Source organism: Molossus molossus, unplaced genomic scaffold (genome assembly GCF_014108415.1).
Source record: "Molossus molossus isolate mMolMol1 unplaced genomic scaffold, mMolMol1.p scaffold_m16_p_14, whole genome shotgun sequence".
NCBI classification, from domain to species: Eukaryota; Metazoa; Chordata; class Mammalia; order Chiroptera; family Molossidae; genus Molossus; species Molossus molossus.
The window spans coordinates 87,966,283-87,986,517 of NW_023425349.1; the positions used below are offsets into that span (position 1 = coordinate 87,966,283).

At 39.5% G+C, this 20,235-nt stretch overlaps 1 protein-coding gene across 1 annotated transcript; it reads left to right on the plus strand.

Moving 5' to 3' along the window:
- The first annotated feature begins 700 nt into the window (after nt 1–700).
- On the plus strand, nt 701–19,522 carry ZNF658 (zinc finger protein 658). Its single transcript, XM_036260378.1, is given in 6 exon segments — nt 701–791; nt 3,256–3,314; nt 5,314–5,440; nt 5,724–5,819; nt 16,578–17,505; nt 17,581–19,522. Coding segments are annotated over 5 exon segments (3,108 nt in total). The 5' UTR covers nt 701–791; nt 3,256–3,299.
- Nucleotides 19,523–20,235: the final 713 nt, after the last annotated feature.

Below are 20,235 nucleotides of genomic sequence, written 5' to 3' on the forward strand. Positions count from 1 at the left end.
CTTACATGCATGTATGCATGACCAATGAACATAGACAACAAAGCTGGGGATGGGGGGAGGGGAGGAGGGTGTCAGTGGGGGAAAAATGAGAAATATCTGTAACAAAAACAAATTAATAAATAAATTTTAAAAAGGTAAATGATAAATGATTTTATAATTGTAAATATATCAGTAGGTATCTTTAAAAAATAATTTTCCTACATTGTCCAAATACAGAGATAAGCAAAAATAGGTTTACAATTGTGAGTACACAGTTTACTTTTGTATTATTATTTATTAGTTATTGTATTGTTTACTATTAATAACCGACTTTTGTCCACCCCTGCAGTATCATTGAGCAAGGTAATGATCATTTTCCTTAATACTTCTAATATCTAGTTCATATTTGTGTTTCCTCAATCGTTGTCTCTCGCAGCTGTTGTCTTTCCCAACCGTATCCCACCAAGTACCACGCTTTGCTTGCAACGCGTTGTTAGGTCCTAAACTCTAACCTCAATTCTCTGCGGATTCGGGAAAAGTTTACAGGGGTCAGGTCCAATTGGTTAATGAAGCGGAAACACTTTCAAAACTACTTCCTCCAGTTTCAGGTCATCATGGGAAATGTAGTCTTGAACGTGTGGGCCTACCGCGCAGCCCTCTGGGAACGGGTCGTCGGCGTTCACTCTGCGCATATGCACAGCAGCCCCGCCTCCTCCCGTGTGCCCGTTCGGGACTGAGTGCGACGCGCTGGGTCTGTGCGGGAGCGGAGGCTGCGCACCCGGGTGAGAACACCGCACCCCTGCGCGGGTCAGGTAGGCTCTAGTCTGGGGCACCGGGGCGGGAAGTCCCGGGGTCCTGCAGGGCCCCCCATCCCCAGGCCCGTGTACGTGCGGGGTACCCCGCGCCGGCTCCCGCGGCGCAGGTGAGGCTGAGTCCTCTAGAGGGTGCTCCGTGCTGCGCACTGTGGGGACAGCAGGCGGCGGGAGGGGAATGCACCTTCGTGACGTTCAGGACGTGAGGCTATTCTGTGAATTAAATAAGGTGTCATCTGTGAAATATTTTGTCAGCCGCTATGTTATCACTGCGTAAGCTGCTATCAGAAGAGACTGTTCCCTTCGTTTATTTCATTTAACGCTGACAACAAGCCTACTTGTGGGTAGGAATATACCATTTTAAAAAGTGAAAGGACTTTCATCCGGGTGGAATGATGTACCCCAGGGCACAAGGTGGTCGTTGAAAGAGGTAGGATGCAAATACAGATTTTACTCCCCATCTCTTGGGGTTCCCCAGAATCCTCCCTGCCTCAAACCCAGAGTTGCAACCTTTGGAGCACTTAGCAGAGTAGCCTGTCCCCCAAGTCCCAGAGATATGATTGTGAAGTGAATGTACAGAATCTCACCTGGGATTGGTGGGTGTTCTCAGAGCCCCTGGGTCAGACTTAGTCTCTTGCACCTTCCTGCCCTGTCCAGGCTGTCTGCATCCTCAGAGGCCCAGTCTGGTCATCTAACGCAGTGCTGGCCAATAGCAAGATATAATGCTATTAAAATATAGATGCACATATAATATAAAAATATAATTTTAAAGTTTTCAGTACTAACAGTAAAAAGAAAAGGAGGTAAAGTTAATTTTACTGACTTAATTCAATACAATCGAACTATGATTTTGACTTGTGGCAGTAGCCACGCTTCAGGTAGTAGTTGCATGCGGCTAATGGTTACAATACTGGATAGTGCATTTTCAGTGAATTCCAAAAGGGACAGACTTAGAATGTTAGATGAAGGTTTCAAATAAAGTGAATTTGTTTCTCAGGCTCAGGTCCCAGTCCCTCTGGAGCAAAGTAACAATTTGAAGTCAGGAAAGAGGGAGCCCCCGGAAAGCTGCCACTTGGAAGTACAGCCTTTCTGACAGATCCCTCGCCAGAGCTTCAGAGCAGAGGCGAAAGTTTCTAGGAAGAAGCAGATCCTGATTTGCTCCACTAGAAGCAGTTTTTGATACATTTATAGCATGAGTTAGACTTGGTGATGTTCCACATCCAAAAGCCATCACAAACTGTGGGAATCTGAAAACTGGGGACCAACTTGCAGAAGGTGGGAACCTGGCCTTGAGAGGGATGGGTGACTGTCAGGCTGCACAGGAAAAGGCACTGCAGTGGGTGGCTGGTGAGAACAGCCAGGGAAGGTGTGAACAGCCAGAGTGAAGAAATCCTAAACACCAGGTTTTCTTTATGCTTCCCTCTCTCCAGATTCTGAACTCTCTGCTGCGTGCATCACCACATGTGGCATCTAGATTTATATTGATGCTCCTTCTTTCCTGAACGTAGAGATAACAACATGATAGTAGAAAGGTTTCCTATATTGGACACTTTTGGAAGTCCCAAAATACTGGTTCCAAAATGAGTGCTTTTTGTAGTCACCCAGGGCAGAACCACACAGCAGCAGTACAGTCCAGTTGACTCACACAGGTAGGTACTATAAATATGTTATCAAGGGATCTTTTTTAGAAACTGCAGCCAATTTAGAATAAGTGGTTGAAAAATATATTTTTTACATAAAACATCCCATCCTTATTTCAGAGTGTCCTGGGAAAATTCTAACTCAAGATGTAAAGACAATAAGAACTTGGTTAATAACCCAGCCTGAGTAGTTTTTGACATTAGTGTTTTGTTTTTGTTTTTCTCTCTTTTTTTTCTTTATCGATTTTAGAGAGAGGGGAAAGGAGAGGAAGAGAGAGAGAGAAATATTGATGAGAGAGATCATCGATTGGTTGCCTCCTGCATGCCCCCCACTGGGGATTTGGCCCACAACCTGGGCATGTGCCCTGACTGGGAATCGAACCAGCGACCTCTTGGTGCATGGGTCGATTCTCAACCACTGAGCCACACTGGCCAGGCTGACATTAGTTTAATGAAGGCACAGGGTTTCACCTTTGGTGTACCTAAATTTATTTTAACTAATCCTCTGTTTTATTTACTTATTTAAATTTTTAAAATTTTAATTAGTCAGAAGTGGGCATAAATTGTTAATTCATTGACCAAAAGCAGTTTACCTTAGTGAAAATGCAAGGGTGAGCCCACATGATCATCTCAGACATGCATATATTCTGGTGGTGCTGCCTGTGTGTGGTTCTTCCTATTCCTTCTCAAGAATATCAAAGGGACATTCTCACAGAGAAGTCTTTTCTCCACCAGGTGTTATATGAGATTTTTAGGCAGATGAATATAGGAGTGTAAGGCAGACCAGGTTTCTCATGATCCCATTTCTCTTTCCTCCTTCCCAGCTGAACCTTCACAGTTTCTTACCTTCTTGCAGGAGCAACAGAAAATGAACAGAGCTCAGGTGAGTTTAGTTTTTAGTAACCTATTTATTTTACAGTGGATTTTATAAGGGCTTACATGTCTCTCTGTTAACATGGAGAAACAGAAATATGAATGGATTAGATGCATTAAGACAAGATATAGAAATACAGATGAATAGCAGACAGAATTTTCTGGGATCCCTACTTCACCCTTTTCACCTACATCACTTGGTAGCTTAATTTTAAAAGAGTCCAGCTTAAAAAAAAAAAAAAAAAGAGTCCAGCTGATTTTTATTAAGCCAGATATTAGAGATTGGCAAAAATTGAAAAAAAAAAGCCACTTTTCTCACTAATTTTTTTAGTTTTGGAAAAATAGTTACATTTTCTTTTTAGATTAAAATAAATTTAATGAGAGGTGTTCCTGTTCTTTTATTCATTTGTTTTGGTTCCCAGCTCCTAGTACTGAGCTTCACACAGAGGAGGTATTCACTCAGTAATGGAGACATGAAAGAATATATAATTGGATACATAACGATGAGGGAAAAACTCATTTCTGTCCTCTTCTCTCTTAATCTACTTCCTTTCCTTACTATTTTTTAATTGTGATAAGATCTACTCTCTGAACAAATTTGTATGTGTACAGTTTAGCGTGTTAAGTAGAGGCATAGTGTTGTACACCAGACTCTAGAACTTAATGTTTTCCACAAGTGAAGCATTATGCTCCGTGGATCGCAGCCCTCCACTTCTCCCTCCCAGCCCCTTGCAGTCCTGATGTGGAAACTTTCCCTTTTTTTCTGTTTTCCAAAACTCTGCTCTCTCATGGTTCTGTGATTACTTTTTAAAAAGTCTCCGGCTTTGTGGCATATACTTTTTCTGCCAGCCTCTTCAGTATTCACAGTTCCTCAGATGCTGTTTTTGGTCCTTTTCCTTGCTCAGTTCCTATGTGCTCAAGTTGCTCTCTGACTGCCTCTGATAACTCTAGTTGCTTCCTAAATTGCTAGTAACTTGAATGCTTGTCTTCATCCTAGATGTCCTTTCTGTGTTCTAAAACCATGTGTGTACCAGTTTAAGGAACAGTTTCAGCTTTACATTCCATAGACCCTTCAGTAGTAACATGAACAGATCTGTCACATTAGAACTTGTCACATTTTTTCCTTTGGTGTTCCCAGTCAGTATTGGCACCAGCATTCAAGAAGCAGCTCTTATTGGTAGACTGGGTAGCTACATAAGAAAGTAGTTATCAGATTGGTTGCTGTTTCCGCTCTGTGATTATATCCCTATCCTTAGTGCTGCTGTTGTTATTTCAGTGTAGAGATTGTTCTCTTATACTGATCTCTCTGATTCCAACTCCTTGGTAAGTTGTTCTTTTCTCTTTATGGGCTCTAGATTTATATATCTTTATTTAAAACAAATTTTTTTCTTTATTGATTTTTAGAGAGAGAGGAAGGGAGAGGAAGAGAGAGATAGAAACATCGATGAGAGAGAACATCATGCCCCCCACTGGGGATCGGGCCCACAACCTGGGCATGTACCTTGACTAGGAATGAACTGGTGACCTCTTGGTGCATGGGTCTACGCTCAACCAGTGAGCCACATCAGCCGGGCAGATTTATATATCTTTATACATTTATTTATACATAAACTCAATCATGTATGCTGTCTCCACAGCTTACATGTATTTCTTCCTTGGCCCCCCAGTATTTATAGTAATGATGTCCAAGGAGGGACTGAACATCCTAGAGTTCTTTAGAATACCCAGGATAATCCCTTGGGATGTAGAAGAAGAGTTGTAGGAAGTCTCTTTACACTGGATATTTTTATGTCTTAAAATTTATAATTCATAAATGTCAATGAATTGTGGTACATTAAAAACCTTTTGAACTAATTGAGTAACTTCACAGTTAAAGACAAATTAGGTTAAGATTAGACATCCTTTATATCTGTTTTAGAGCCTTAAGAGTAAATAGAAAAATAGTAGTTGCCAAAGGTATTTTCTTTGTCAAATAATTCTGAACTTTTGAACAAAATATGTTATTACAGGGATCGGTGTCATTTGAAGATGTGACCGTGGAGTTCACCAGGGATGAGTGGCAGTACGTAGGTGCTGCTCAGAGAACCCTGTACAGAGATGTGATGCTGGAGACCTACAGTCACCTCATCTCTGTGGGTGAGCACACCTTACCTTGTGACTCCCTCTAGAATACATTTTCTTTTTAAATTATCAAAACACATGGACACTTTATAGATATTAATGTTTGGGCCTTTGATTAAGAGGCCTAAGTAACTAAAACCTTTAGAGAAATAGAAACAATGTTTGTGTCATTACTTTCCCATTAAAAACTGCAAATGTGTACTTTTATTTTGCTCTCGCTGCTGTGTCTTTCTCCACCTGCAGAAACTAAAAAGCCCATGGATTTGCTCTCCTATATCCTCAATTGTTATGTTCACAGGGTATTGCATTACCAAACCCCAGGTGATCTTCAAGTTGGAGCGAGGCGAAGAGCCCTGGTCCTTAAAGGAAGAATTTTTAAAGCAGAGGTATCCAGGTGAGTTAGCGCAGGCAGAAGGAAACTCCTGGAGTAGTTAGACCTTAGAAGGAAACACTTTTAAAAAAAATCCTCACCCAAGGATATTTTTCTGTTTATCTCCAGATAGAGTGGGAGGGAGGGTGGGAGAGAGAGTGGAGTGGAGAGAGAGAGAGAAAGAGGTGCATCAACATGAGAGAGACACGTTGACTGGTTGCCTCCTGCACAACCCTGACCAGGACCAGGGATGAACTGCAACCGAGGTACGTGCCCTTGAGCAAAATTGAATCCGAGACTCATTGATCCACATAGGACGATGCTCTAACCGCTGAGCCAAACCAGCCAGGCAAAAAGAAACACTTTTGAAAGTTGTTTTTCCTTTTAAACATGTTTATTGAGAGATAATTTGCATATCATACAAGTCACTCATTTAAAGTATATAATTCAGTGGCTTTTATTATTTTCATAGATATATGTGAACACCACAGTCAGGTTTCTTCACCTCGCAGAGAAACCCCATACCATTTAGCTAAACCTCCCTATCCTCTGGCCCATCCAGTCTTAGCAACACTAGTCTACTTTCTAGCTCTACGAATTTGGCTATTCTGGACATATCATGTAAATGTAGTCACACATTATGTGTTCTTTTGTGATTGGTTTCTTTCACTTTGCATTGCGAGGTTCATATTGTAGCATATATTAATATTTCATCCTTTTAATGGAAAAAATAATACTTCATTGTGTGGATATACCACACTTGTTTGTTCATTCATCAGCCAGTGGACATTTAGCATTCTACCTTTTGACTCTTGAGTAATGCTGGTATAATCATTCATTCACAAGGTTTGCTTGGACATATGCTTTTATTTCTCTTGAGTTTATAGATAGGAGTGGAATTGCTGGGTTATATGGTAACTCCGTGGAATTGCCAGACTGTTTTCCAAAGTGGCTGTACCATTTTCCATTCCTGATGACTTGAGGATGCTGATTCCTCCACATGTTCACCAGCACTTATTAGGTGAATTTTTTATTGTAGCCATCTTCGTGAATGTGAAGTGCTATATCATTGAGGTTTTGACTTGCATTTCTGTATTAGTTAGCCAGGCTGGCATAACAAAATACCATAGCCTGGGTGGTTTGCTTATTTGTTTGTTTATTATTTTTTATTATTGAAAGTACAGATGTCCCCCCTTTCCTTCTCAATGATCCCCTCCTCTTGCCCCCCCTTCTGCTTTCCCCAAACTAATGTCTGTGTCCATTGGTTGTGCATATATGCCTATAAGTTCTTTGATTTATCTCTTCTCTCCCCCACCTCCATCTATCTGTGGGTTGTCAGTCTTTTCTCTACTTCCATGACTCTGGATCTGTTTTGCTTGACAGCTTATTTTGCTCATGATATTCCATAAATAAGTGACATCAGGTGATACTTGTCTTTCTCTGACTGACTGATTTCGCTGAGCATAATACTCTCCAGGTCCTTCCATGTATCTAAAAGGGTAAGAGATCTTTCTTTCTTACAGCTGCATAGTATTCCATTGTGTATATGTACCACAGCTTTTTTATCCATTTATCTACTGATGGACACTTGGGTTGTTTCCAGATCTTAGCTATTGTAGATAGTGCTGCCTATGAACATAGGGTGCATATATTCTTTCTGATTGGTGTTTCAGGCTCCTTAGGGTATATTCCTAGAAGTGGGATCACTGGGTCAAATGGCAATTCAATTTTTAATTTTTTGAGAAAGCACCATATTGTTTTCTACAGTGGTTGCACCAGTCTGCATTCCCACCAGCAGTGTACTAGTGTCCCCTTTTCTCCACATCCTCGCCAGCACTTGTTTGAGGATTTGTTGATGGCAGCCATTCTGGCAGGTGTGAGGTGAAATCTTATAGTCATTTTAATTTGCATCTCTCTGATGATTAGTGATGTTGAGCATTTTTTCATATGTCTCCTGGCCATTTGTATGTCCTGTTTGGAGAGGTGTCTGTTCAGGTCCTTTGTCCATTTTTTAATTGGATTGTCTTTTTTTTGTTGAGTTGTATGAGTACTTTATATATTTTGGATATTAACTCCTTATCTGATGTATCGTTGGCAAATATGTTCTCCCATACAATGGATTTTCTTTTCATTTTGATGCTGGTTTCTTTTACTGTGCAGAAGCTTTTTAGTTTGATGTAGTTCCATTATTAATTTTTTTCTTTTATTTTTCTTGCCCCAGGCGATGTATCAGTGAAAATTCTACTATATATGATGCCTGAGATTTTTCTGCTTATGTTTTCTTCTAGGATTTTTATGATTTCATGAGTTACATTTAAGTCTTTTATCCATTTTGAATTTATTTTTAAAAAAAAATGTTTTTTCTTTACTGATTTTAGAGAGAAAGGAAGGGAGAGGGAGAGAGAGATAGAAACATCGATGAGAGAAAACATCGATTGGCCGCGTCCTGCATGCCCCCAAACTGGGCATTTGGCCCACTACCTGGGAATGTGCCTTGACTGGGAATTGAACCATAATCTCTTGGGGCATGGGTCTGTGCTCAACCACTGAGCCACAACATCTGGGCAAGTTTATTATTGTGTATGTAAGTTGGTGGTCTAGTTACATTTTTTCACATGTATCTGTCCAGTTTTCCCAACACCATTTATTAAAGAGATGGTCTATACTCCATTGTATGCTCTTGCTTCCTTTGTCAAATATTAATTTTGCATACTGTCTTGGGTCGATTTCTGGTTTCTCTGTTCTGTTTCACTGATCTGTATGTCTGTTCTTGTGCCAGTACCAGGCTGTTTTGATTATGATTGCTTTCTGGTATAACTTGGTATCTGGTATTGTGATCCCTCCCACTTTGTTCATTTTCAAGATTGCTGTGGCTATTTGGGGTCATTTTTGGTTCTATATAAACTTTTGGAGTATTTGTTCTCGATCTGTGAAATATGCTCTTGGTACTTTTAATAGGGATTGCACTGAATCTGTGGCTTGCTTTTGATAGTATGGACATTTTAATAATGTCGATTCTTCCAATCCAGGAACAAGGTATATGTTTCCACTTTTTTTATATCTTGCTGTATTTCTTTTTTTAATGTCCTATAGTTTTCTGAGAACAGGTCTTTTACCTCCTGGGTTAAGTTTATTCCTAGGTAATCTTATTATTATTTTTTTGCAATAGTAAATTGGAGTGTTTTTTTTTTTCCCTGATGAAAAACAGTTTATTTATTATTTATTTTTTTATTTATTAATTTGTTCTTATTACAGATGTTTCTCATTTTTCCCCCATTGACACCTTCCTCCCCTTCCCCCTACCCCATCCCCAGCTTTGTTGTCTATGTTCATTGGTCATGTATACATGCATGTAAGTTCTGTGGTTTATTTCTTTCCCCCCAAACCCCCTCTCCTCTGAGGCTTGTCAGTCTGTACCCTACCTCTATGTCTGTGGGTTAATTTTGTTCATCAGTTTGTTTAGTTCATTATATTCCACAAATAAGTAGATCATGTGATATTTGTCTTTCTCTGCTTGGCTTGTTTCGCTTAGCATAATACTCTCCAGGTCCTTCCATGCCATCTCAAAGGATAAGAGATCTTTCTTTCTTATAGCTGCATAGTGTTCCATTGTGTACATGTACCACAGCTAAAAGCAGCTATGAGGTATCACCTCACACCTGTCAGAATGGCTGCCATCAACAAATCATCAAACAACAAGTGTTGGTGAGGGTGTGGAGAAAAGGGGACTCTAGTACACTGCTAGTGGGAATGCAGACTGGTACAGCCACTATGGAAAACACTATGGTGTTACCTCAAAAAGTTAAAAATTGAACTGTCATTTGACCCAGTGATCCACTTCTAGGAATATACCTTAAGAAACCTGAAACACCAATCAGAAAGAATATATGTACCCCTGTGTTCATAGCAGCACTATTTACGATAGCTAAGATCTGGAAACAACCCAAGTGTCCATCAGTAGATGAGTGGATAAAAAAGCTTAGGAGCCACGGCCGGTTTGGCTCGGCAGTTAGAATGTTGGCCTGTGGTGCAGGGAGACCCATGTTCGGTTCCCGCTAGGGGCACATACCTCCGATGCAGTTTGTCCCCGGCCCTGGTTGGGTCATGTGAGTGGCAGCCGCTCGATGTGTCCCTTTTACGTCAATGTTTCTCTCTCTCTCTCCCTCCCACTCTATCTGAACAAAATAATCAAGAAAGAATATCCTCAGGTGAGGATAAAATTAAAAAAAACAACAACAACCGTGGAGTGTTTTCTTAGTTTCCCTTTCTGAGTGTTCATTATTGGTGTATAAAAATGCCATCGATTTCTGTATGTTAATTTTGAATCCTGCTACTTTGGCAGACTCATTTATTAAATCTAATGGATTTTTGATGGAGTCTTTAGGGTTTTTTATGTACAATATCATGCCATCTGCGAATAATGACAGTTTCACTTCCTCCTTTCCAATATGAATACCTTTTATTCTGTCTTCATGTCTAATTGCTGTGGCTAAGACTTCCAGTACTATGTTAAATAAGAGTGGTGAATGTGAGCATCCTTGTCTAGTTCCTGTTCTTAATGGAAATGCTTTTAGTTTTTGCCCATTGAGTATGATGTTGGCTGTAAGTTTTTCATATATGGCTTTTATTATGTTGAGATATGATCTCTCTATTCCCACATTGCTGAGCATTTTTATCAGAAATGGGTGCTGGATTTTGTCTAATGCTTTTCAGCATCTCTTGATTTGGCCATACTATTTTTAGCTGTCATTTTGTTTATGTGATGTATCATATTTATTGATTTGCGAATATTGTACCAGCCTTACATCCCTGGGATGAATCCCACTTGGTCATGGTGAATAATTTTTTTTATATATTGTTGGTTCCGATTTGCTGATATATTTTTGAGGATTTAGGTGTCTGTGGTCATCGGGGTTATTGACCTGTAATTTTCTTCATTTATAGTGTCTTTATCCGGTTTTGGAATTAGGATTATGCTGGAGTCATAAAAAGAGCTTGGAAGTCTTCCATCCTCATTGATTTTTTGGAATAGTTTGAGGAGAATGGATATTCTTCTTTGAATGTTTGGTAAAACTCCCCTGTGAAGCTATCCGGACTAGGGCTTTTGTTTTTTTGCTGGGAGTTTATTGATTACTGCTTCAGTTTCCTTAGTTGTTATTGATCTGTTCAGGTTTTCTGATACTTCCCAGTGTGCTTTGGAAGATTGTATGATTTTGTGAATTTGTCCATTTTGCTTAGATTTTCCAATTTGTTGGCATATAATTATTGATAATATTTTCTTACAATCTTTTGTATTTCTGTGGTGTCTGTTGTTACTTCACTTTTTTTGTTTCTGATTTTATTTGTGTCATCTCATTTTGTTTCTTGTTGAATCTGGCCACAGGTTTATCAATCTTGTTTATTTTTTCAAAGAACCAGCTCCTGGTTTCATTGATCTTTCTATTATTTTTAAAATCTCTATGTCTTATATTTCTACTCTGATCCTTACTATTTCTTCCCTTTTACTTACAGTGGGTATTTCTCTCTTTTTCTTTTTTCTTCTAATTCTTTAAGTTATAGGGTTAGATAGTTTATTAGAACTTTTGCTTGTTTCTTGAACTTCTCTCTCAGGATTGCTTTTGCTGTGTCCCATAGATTTTGAGTGTTGTGTGTTCATTTTCCTTAGTTTTCCGGAAGTTTTTTATTTCTCCCTTGATCTCTGTGGTAATTCATTCATTGTTTAATAACATGCTCTTTAACTGTCATGTGTTTGAATGTTTTTGAGTGTTTTTCTTTTTTTTTTATCCTCATCTGAGGACATTTTCCCATTTTTTTGTTCAGATGGAGTGGGAGGGAGAGAAAGAAAGAGAGAGAGAGAGAAACATCAATGTGAAAGGGACACATCGAGTGGCTACCACCCACACGACCAACCAGGGCCAGGGACAAACTGCAACCGAGGTACGCGCCCTTTGTGGGAACTGAACCTGGGTCTCTCCGGACCACAGGCTGACGCTCTAACCACTGAGCCAAATCGACCAGGGCTTGAGTGTTTCTTATTGTGATTGATTTCTAGTTTAATGCCATTGTGATCTGAAAGGATCCTTGATATGATTTGAATCTTCTTGAACTTGTAGAGACTTAGTTTGTGTCCTCATCTGGTCTATCTTTGAGAATGTCCTATGTGCACTTGAGAAGAATGCATATTCTGCAGGTTCGGGGTAAAATGCTCTATAAATATAAATTAAATCTATCTGATTAAGTGCATCATTTAGGGTCTCTTGTTTCCTTGTTAATTTTTTATCTAGAAGATCTATGTAGTGATGTTTGTGGCACATTCCCCTGCTATGATTGTATTGCTATCTGTTTCTCTTAAAGTCCTCCAGAAGGTTTTAAATATATGTTGTTTCTCCTATATTGGGTACATATATGTTTAGCAGAGTTATATCCTCTTGTTGGATTAATCCCTTTAATAATATGTAGTGGACTTTTTTGTCTCTTGTTATGGCTTTTATTTTGAAGTCTGTTATATCAGATATGAGAGTTGCTAGCTGTGCTTTTTAAAAATTTCCTTTTGCATGGAAAATTTTTTCTATCCCCTCACTTTCATTCTGTGTGTCTTTTGTTTTGTTGTGGGTCTCTTGTAGACAACATCTATATGGATCATGTTTTATTATCCATTTGGCTACCCTGTATTTTTTTATTGAAGCATTTAAACCATTTTCATTTATGATTATTATTGAAAGGAACTTATCAATTGCCATTTATTCATTATGCCTATGTTTCTGTCTCTCTACTTCTTATTACAGCAGTCCCTTTAACATTTCTTGCAATGCTGGTTTGGTGGTAATAAATCCGTCAGCTGTTTTTTGGCTGGGAATCTCTTTATTTCACCTTCTATTTTAAATAATAGCATTGCTGGATAGAGTAGTCTTGGTTTTAGATCCTTGTTTTCATTATCTTGAAATCTTCATGTCATTCCCTCTGGACTGTAGTGTCTATGTTGAGAAATCAGCTAACAACCCTATGAGAGCTCCTTTGTAGAAATCCTGTTGCTTTTCTCTTGCTGTTTTTAAGGTTGTCTTGTTGTTTAATTTTTGGCATTTTAATTATGATGTGTCTTGGCATGGGACTCGCTGGATTCTTCTCACTTGGGACTGTCTGTGCTTCCTGAACTTGTGACTTTTTCCTTCACCAAGTTAGGGACATTTTCTGCTACTATTTCTTCAAACAGGTTCTCTAACCCTTGCTCACTTTCTTCTTCTTCTAGTACTCTTATGATGCAGATGTGGTTACATTTCATGTTGTCCCACAGCTCTGTTAAACTGTCCTGTTTTTGTTTTTTCTTTATGATTCTCTGATTGAGTGATATTTTTTTTTATTTAACCCGGTCTTCTAATTTGCTGATTTGATTCTCAGCTTCATTTAATGTACTATTTATTTCTTCCAGTGTATTCTTCATTTCCAATTGGTTGTTTTCTATGTTTCTCTATCTTTTTTCATGCATTGAGCATTTTTATAATCATTACTCTGAACTCTATATCTGATAGCTTGTTTATCTCCATTTCATTTGGCCCTTCTTCTGGAGAATTTTCTTGTGTTTTCATTTGGAGCTTGTTTCTTTGTTTTACCATTTTGGCTGCCTGTTTGGGTTTGTTTCTGTGTATTAGGTAGATCTGCTATGACTCCTAATCTGGATAGGATGATCCTATGTCTTAGGTGACCTGTGTGAACCAGTGGCTCAGTCTCCCTGATCACAAGACCTGGATGCTCTAATAATGTTCCTTGTGCACTTTGTGTGCCCTCCTGCTGTGATGTAGTCTTGGTTGCTATTGGACTGTGTGTTGGCCTGACCCTCTGACTGGTTGACAGTGATGCTTAAACCCCAGCACAGCAAGCAGGCTGCTGTACAGTTGTTAATCACTTGAAGCGCAATTCATCTCACCAGCATTTTATGCCTGCTAAAAATCTCCCTGTGAATATCAACGATCCATGCTTTGTGGCACCCTCTCCTGAGGCTGGATGTGTATGGACTGGACCAAGCTGAACACTAAAGTCTGATTTTATTCTCCCAGGGCAGAGTCATAGGCCAGGCAAAGTCTCAAAGCACCTACAGGCTGACTCTTAGTCTTAGTCACTTAATGAGCCTCAGGTTGTAGTCTTCTGCTAGACCTACACTCCACCTGGGTGGGCGGGGTGAGAGGATTTTCAGTGAGTGGGCCAATTGCTTCCCCCTGGGCTAGAGCTGCTTCAGTGGGAAAACTCTGCCTGAGAAAGATGGCTTCTGCAGTGTGGGGTAATGACTCAGCACTGGGGCCCTGGCCATGGCCTTCATAGTTCTGTCACCAGAGCCATGATTTCCAGAGTCTATAGGCCAGGCAAAGATTCAAAGTACCCAGAGATCTGTCTTTGCCTCTAGTCTGGCTATTAGTCTCAGTCACCTAATAAGTCTCAGGTTGTAGTCTTCCACTAGGTGTAAACTCCAACCAGCAGGCAGGGTGAGAGAAATTTAGCATGTGGGGCAGTTGTTTCTCCCCTCTGGCTAAAACTGCTTTGGTAGGAAAACTGCATGCAAAAGGTGTTTTCTGCAGTGTGGAGGAATGACTCAGCACATGGCTCCTGCTGGCTGCCTTCACAGATCCATGAACCCCAGACTCTGAACATGTAGCTCTAGTCCACTCAGATCTTCCTCTGCCAGAGCCCAAGGTGAGTGGCTATAGATGAATTTAGTGCACTGGCCCTTTAAGATGGTGTTTTTAGCCGTCTCTCCTTGATGGACAGAATCTCTGAGGCTTTTCACAGCCAGGTGTTATGTAGGCATCTTTCCTGGTTCTGCCATTCTTGGCTGTTGCACCCAGCTTGGGGTTTTAGACCCTGCACTTCTCAGGGGGAACCCCCTGCAACTGAGATATCCCTCTGAAACTTTAGCTGCTGACTGTGGTAACCTTGCGCCTCTAATTCTTACCAGCCTTGATGTGGGCTCCTCTTTATGTCCTTGGTTATAAGTGTTCTCTCCAGCCGATCTTCAGTTGGTTATTCCAGATAAGTTTTCTATATTTCAGTTGTTATTCCTGTTTGGTCCTGGGATAATGTAATTCTAGTGTAGCTTTCATTCAATCTGCTGTCATTTTTTCTTTTCCATGTAATTTCTAAAAGTGGAAGCTTAGGTAACTGGTTGGGGGTGGGTTTTTGTTTTGTTTTTTTGCTAATATAAAAAATTTTAAGCTATGCACTTATTTTAATATTACTTTAGCTGCATCCCACAAATTTCAATGTTTTGAAGTTTTTGTTTTCATTCACTTTAAAATACCTTAATTTTCTGTGACTTGTACTTTTTGACCCATGGTTTAATTAGAAGCATGTTAATATACATATATATGTTTTTATTTTTTAAGATAATTGTATTACTGATTTCTAGTATAATTTATCTGTGACTCGAGATCATACTCGTATGATTTTTTTCTTTATTTATAAAGATTTGCCTTACAGCCCATAATGTCATCTGTCTTGATAAATGCTTGTATACATTTGAGGATAATGTGAATTCAGCTGCTCTTTAGTGTATTTGAGTATTTGGGTTTTGAGGATATGCTTTTTATAAGTGCTACTTTATTTCTTCTAGGTGTAATATTGGGCCTCGTATGTGTTCCTGCCCTCCCTCCCTTTTTCTGTCCTTCTGTTTTGTTTTCCTTTTTTTCCCATCCTGCCTGCTATGAATTGGCCACCAGTGCCCTGAACCAACAGGTTTGTTGCTATAGCTAACCCAAATTTTAAAGAGTAGATAGAAATATGGTTTCAGGTGGAATTTTGGCAGTGGCTGCTGTTACGATCTCCCAGAATATCTTATGAATGGAAATTTCTCAGAATTCTTCATGATCTTTCTCCTATGAACTCTTAGTTTGGCTCATAGAGGACAATTTTGCAAGAATGTAAAATTGTCTTTATATCTGTGGTAGAACCACAGGAAAGTGTTTCTTTTTTTCTCTTCTTTATTGGGGATAGAAGGAGGATTGAGTATGGTGGATATTGTCAAAGAAGTTTTTCTTTTCTGTTAAACCAACTGTTTCTCAGATTTTTCACTAGAATCTACGATATTTTGTTAGAACTATTTTGTCTCTGCCTGTGGTTTGCTTTGGATTGCAGGTTCTCTAGCAGTGCAGCACCCTATATGATATATGGGAAGCAGAAGGAAAATCTGGGACTTCTCTGTCATGTTATTGTTTTAGTCTCAAAGTCCTTTTTATTTTGTAGCATCTTCATTTGCTCATTTTTTCCAGGGATTTTTATTTTTAAAATTTTTATTATTTTAAAATATTTTTTCTGTGTTGATTTTAGAGAGAGAGAAGGAAGGGGAAGAGAGAGAGAGAGAAACATCGATGAGAGAGAACATCAATTGGCTGCCTCTTGCATGTCCCCCACTGGGGATTGGGCCCATAACCTGGGCATCCATCTGGCAACCTCTTGGTGCACGGCATAATGCTCAACCACTGAGGCACACCAGCCGGGCCTTTGAGGGATTTTTAATTGTAGTAAGGGAGGACCTGGAAGAATGTGGCTGTTCCATCTTGGCTAGCACTGGAAATAATCCTGTTTTTGTTTTTTTCAAACACTGAGATGAGCAGAGAGAGAGAGAGAGAGAGAGAGAGAGAGAATGTATGTGTGTCTGTGTTTCTCTCTGTGCGCATGAATTATTAATCTTTGGAAACATGACCAGAAACAATACAAAATATTACAAAACATGATTATAAGATACTCTCAATAAGAAATGTAAGATTCATAAATTGTTTTTAATTTTTCTCATTTTAGAATATTACAGAGTTGATGTCCACCTTCAGGGGAACCAGGAAAAACCAGAGAAATCTCTGTGGCAAGTGATATTTATTGACAACAGACCATTGAGTAAAGGAGGGAAGAACATTTTAGAAAAACCAATTAATCTGGATATAACTCCAGATTGTTCAGGAAAAATGCCCTGTGAATGTGACTCATGTAGAATGAATTTGCCACTTGTTTCTGCCTTAATTATTAGTGGTAGGAACTATTCAAGAAAGAAGGGTGATTACTTGAATGTATGTGAAAAGTTGCAGCTTGATACTAAACATGAGAAAACTCATACTGGAGAGAGGTCTTACAAATACAATAAAAATGTGAACACTCTCAGCCATAAGAAAGATCATCAAAAATTTCAAATTCTGGAGCAACCTTTGGAATCTCGCGAATTTAGAAAAGTTTTACATGATAACACTGTTGTCTGTGTTACAGCTAAGAATTCTCTAATAGGTGAGGAATCCTTCAAGGATGATGAATTTAGGAAAAACTGTGATAAGGCAACTCTATTTAACCACATGAGAACTGGTACAAGGGAGAACTGCTTTGATCTTAATGAATGTGGGAGATCCTGCGACAAAGCCACCATTGTGGATTACAATAAAGTTTACATGGCTATGACATACTGTGAATATAATGAATGTGGAAATTACTTCAACAGGAATTTACCCATCATTCAACCTCTGAGAACTGTTATAAGACAGAGTACTTTTGCAAGCAGTAAGTGTGAAGAAAACTTGAACCAAAGCTCAGCCCATGTAGTACATCAGAAGATACAAACTGGAGATAAGTTCTGTGGTGTTAATGGATGTACAAGTATCTCCTACCAGGACTTAGACTTTACAATATATCAGAGAACTCAGACAGAAGACAAATTCTACCAGTGTGCTAAACACGGGGAATCCTTGCATCAAAACTCACTCCTTAGTGTACATCAAGAAAGTGACACAGCAGAAAAGTCATTTGAAAGTAAAGAATACAGGAAAATCTTTTACCAGAAAGCACACCTCATTCTGGATCAGAGGACCCAACCACAGGAGAAAAATTACAAATGTGAGGAATATGGGAAATTCTTTTGTTCAAATTCACACACCATTCATTATTCTGGAACTCACATGGGAGTCAGTCTCTATGAATGTAATGAATGTGGGCAAACTTTTTGTCAGATGTCAAACCTCAGTGAACATCTGACAGTTCACACAAAGGAGAAACTTTATGATAACAATGGATATGGGAAATTTTACAAGAAGTCTGCACTCTTAGTACAACAGAGAACACATTCACAGATTGAACTCTATCAAATTGATGAATATGGGAAATCATTCTCTAGGATGGCACAGCTCGAAGAACATCAGAGAATTTGCACAGAGGAGAAACCCTATGAATGTATTGAATGTGGGAAAACTTTCTCCAAGATGTCACATCTCAGAACTCATCAGAGAATTCACAGAGGCAAAAAATCCTATGAATGTATTTTTGCATGTGGAAAAACTTTCTCTAACAAGACATACCTCAGTGCACATCAGAGAATTCATACAGGGGAGAAATCCTATGAATGTAATGATTGTGGGAGATCTTTTGCCCAAAATTCAGCCCTTAGAGCACGTCAGATAATTCACACAGGTGAGAAACCCTGTGAGTGTAATAGCTGTGAGAAAACTTTCACCCATAGTTCAGCCCTCAGGATACATCAGAGAGTTCACACTGGGGAGAAGCTCTATGAATGTAATGAACGTGGGAAAACTTTTTCCCAGAAGACACACCTCAGTGCCCATCAGAGAATTCATACAGGCGAGAAACCCTGCGGATGTAATGAATGTGGGAAAACCTCCAAGAAATCGTACTTTAGTGGGCATGAGAGAATTCACAAAGGGGAAAAAACTTATGCATGTAATGAATGTGGGAAAACTTTTGTCTATAAAGCAGACCTCATAGTTCATCAAAGAATTCACACAGGAGAGAAACCCTATGAGTGTAATGAATGTGGGAAAACTTTTTCTCAGAAGGCACACCTCAGTACACATCAAAGAATTCACACAGGTGAGAAACCCTATAAATGTAGTGCATGTGGGAAGACTTTCTCCCAGAGATCGTACCTCAGTGGACATGAAAGAATTCACAAAGGGGAAAAGCCTTATGAATGCAGTGAATGTGGGAAAACCTTTGGCTATAAAGCAGCCCTCATAGTCCATCAAAGGATTCATACAGGAGAGAAACCCTATGAATGTAATGAATGTGGGAAAACATTTTCCCAGAAGACACACCTTTGTGCACATCAGAGAATTCACACGGGGGAGAAACCTTATGAATGTAATGAATGTGGGAAATCCTTTGCTGATAATTCAGCCCTCAGGGCACATCAGAGAATTCACACGGGGGAGAAACCCTATGCATGTAATGAATGTGGGAAAACCTTCTCCAAGACCTCACACCTCAGAGCACATGGGAGGACTCACACAGGGGAGAAACCCTATGAATGTAATGAGTGTGGGAAAACTTTCTCCCAGAAGTCATATGTCAGTGCACATCAGAGAATTCATACAGATGAGAAACCCTATGAATGTAATATATGTGGGAAACTTTTTACCCATAGTTCATCCCTCAGAGTACATCAGAGAATTCACACAGGTGTAAAATCCTATGAATGTAATGAATGTGAGAAAACTTTCTTCCAAAAGTCACACCTTAGTGCACACCAGAGAATTCACACAGGGGAGAAGCCCTATGAGTGTAATGAATGTGGGAAAGCTTTTGCACAAAATTCAACTCTCAGAGTACATCAGCGAATTCACACAGGGGAGAAACCTTATGAATGTAATGAGTGTGGGAAAACTTTTGTTCGTAAGGCAGCTCTTCGAGTACATTATAACAGAATGCACACCTGAGAGAAGACCTTTCCATGTAATACATTTGGGAAGTCCTGAAGAAACTCATACCTTATTAGATAACACACAGTGGAGAAGTCATGTCACATAGACCAGCAAATTGTTTCATTGAACTGTTTCCTTTCCAATAGGCACAGTCTTGTTTACATTTCCCAATCTGACCTTTGCTTGTGTGGGGCTGGTTATGGAACATGATGCTATTACATTTCAGCTAAGTTTGTCCTTAAAAAGTCACTTTCCAACCTCCTTGTGCCATGTTATACTGGAATGGAGAAATTTCCATGGCAGACTTGGGTGCTGTGTATTGAACATAGAACAGAAGGTGAAAGAAGCTAGAGTCTGAATAATGGTGAAAATTTTCCACTAACAGATCTTTCTCTGTTTTGTTTTTAAAGCAGGAATTAAGTTTGTACTATGTTGAGCTTTTTAAAGATTTTGGTTAAGTGCACGTAGTTTAGTCAGTCTATTAGAATGGGGTGAAACCTATTAACCCTGCATCATTGGTGCCAATTCAGTGCCAACAGGAATCCACAGTTTGGGGTGCAGTGAGGAAGGAAAATTACTCAGTGCTAACAGTGCCACAGCATGGCTGTGAAAACAGCATAATTGGGACAGCTCAATTATAATGCAGTGCGGCTGTGAAAACAGCGCAGCTGTGGAACAGCTCAATGGTAATGCAGTGCAACTGTGAAAACAGCACAGCTGGGAAGCTGCCTTGGGGCTAGGTCACCCTGGGGCCAGGCTCCTCTTCA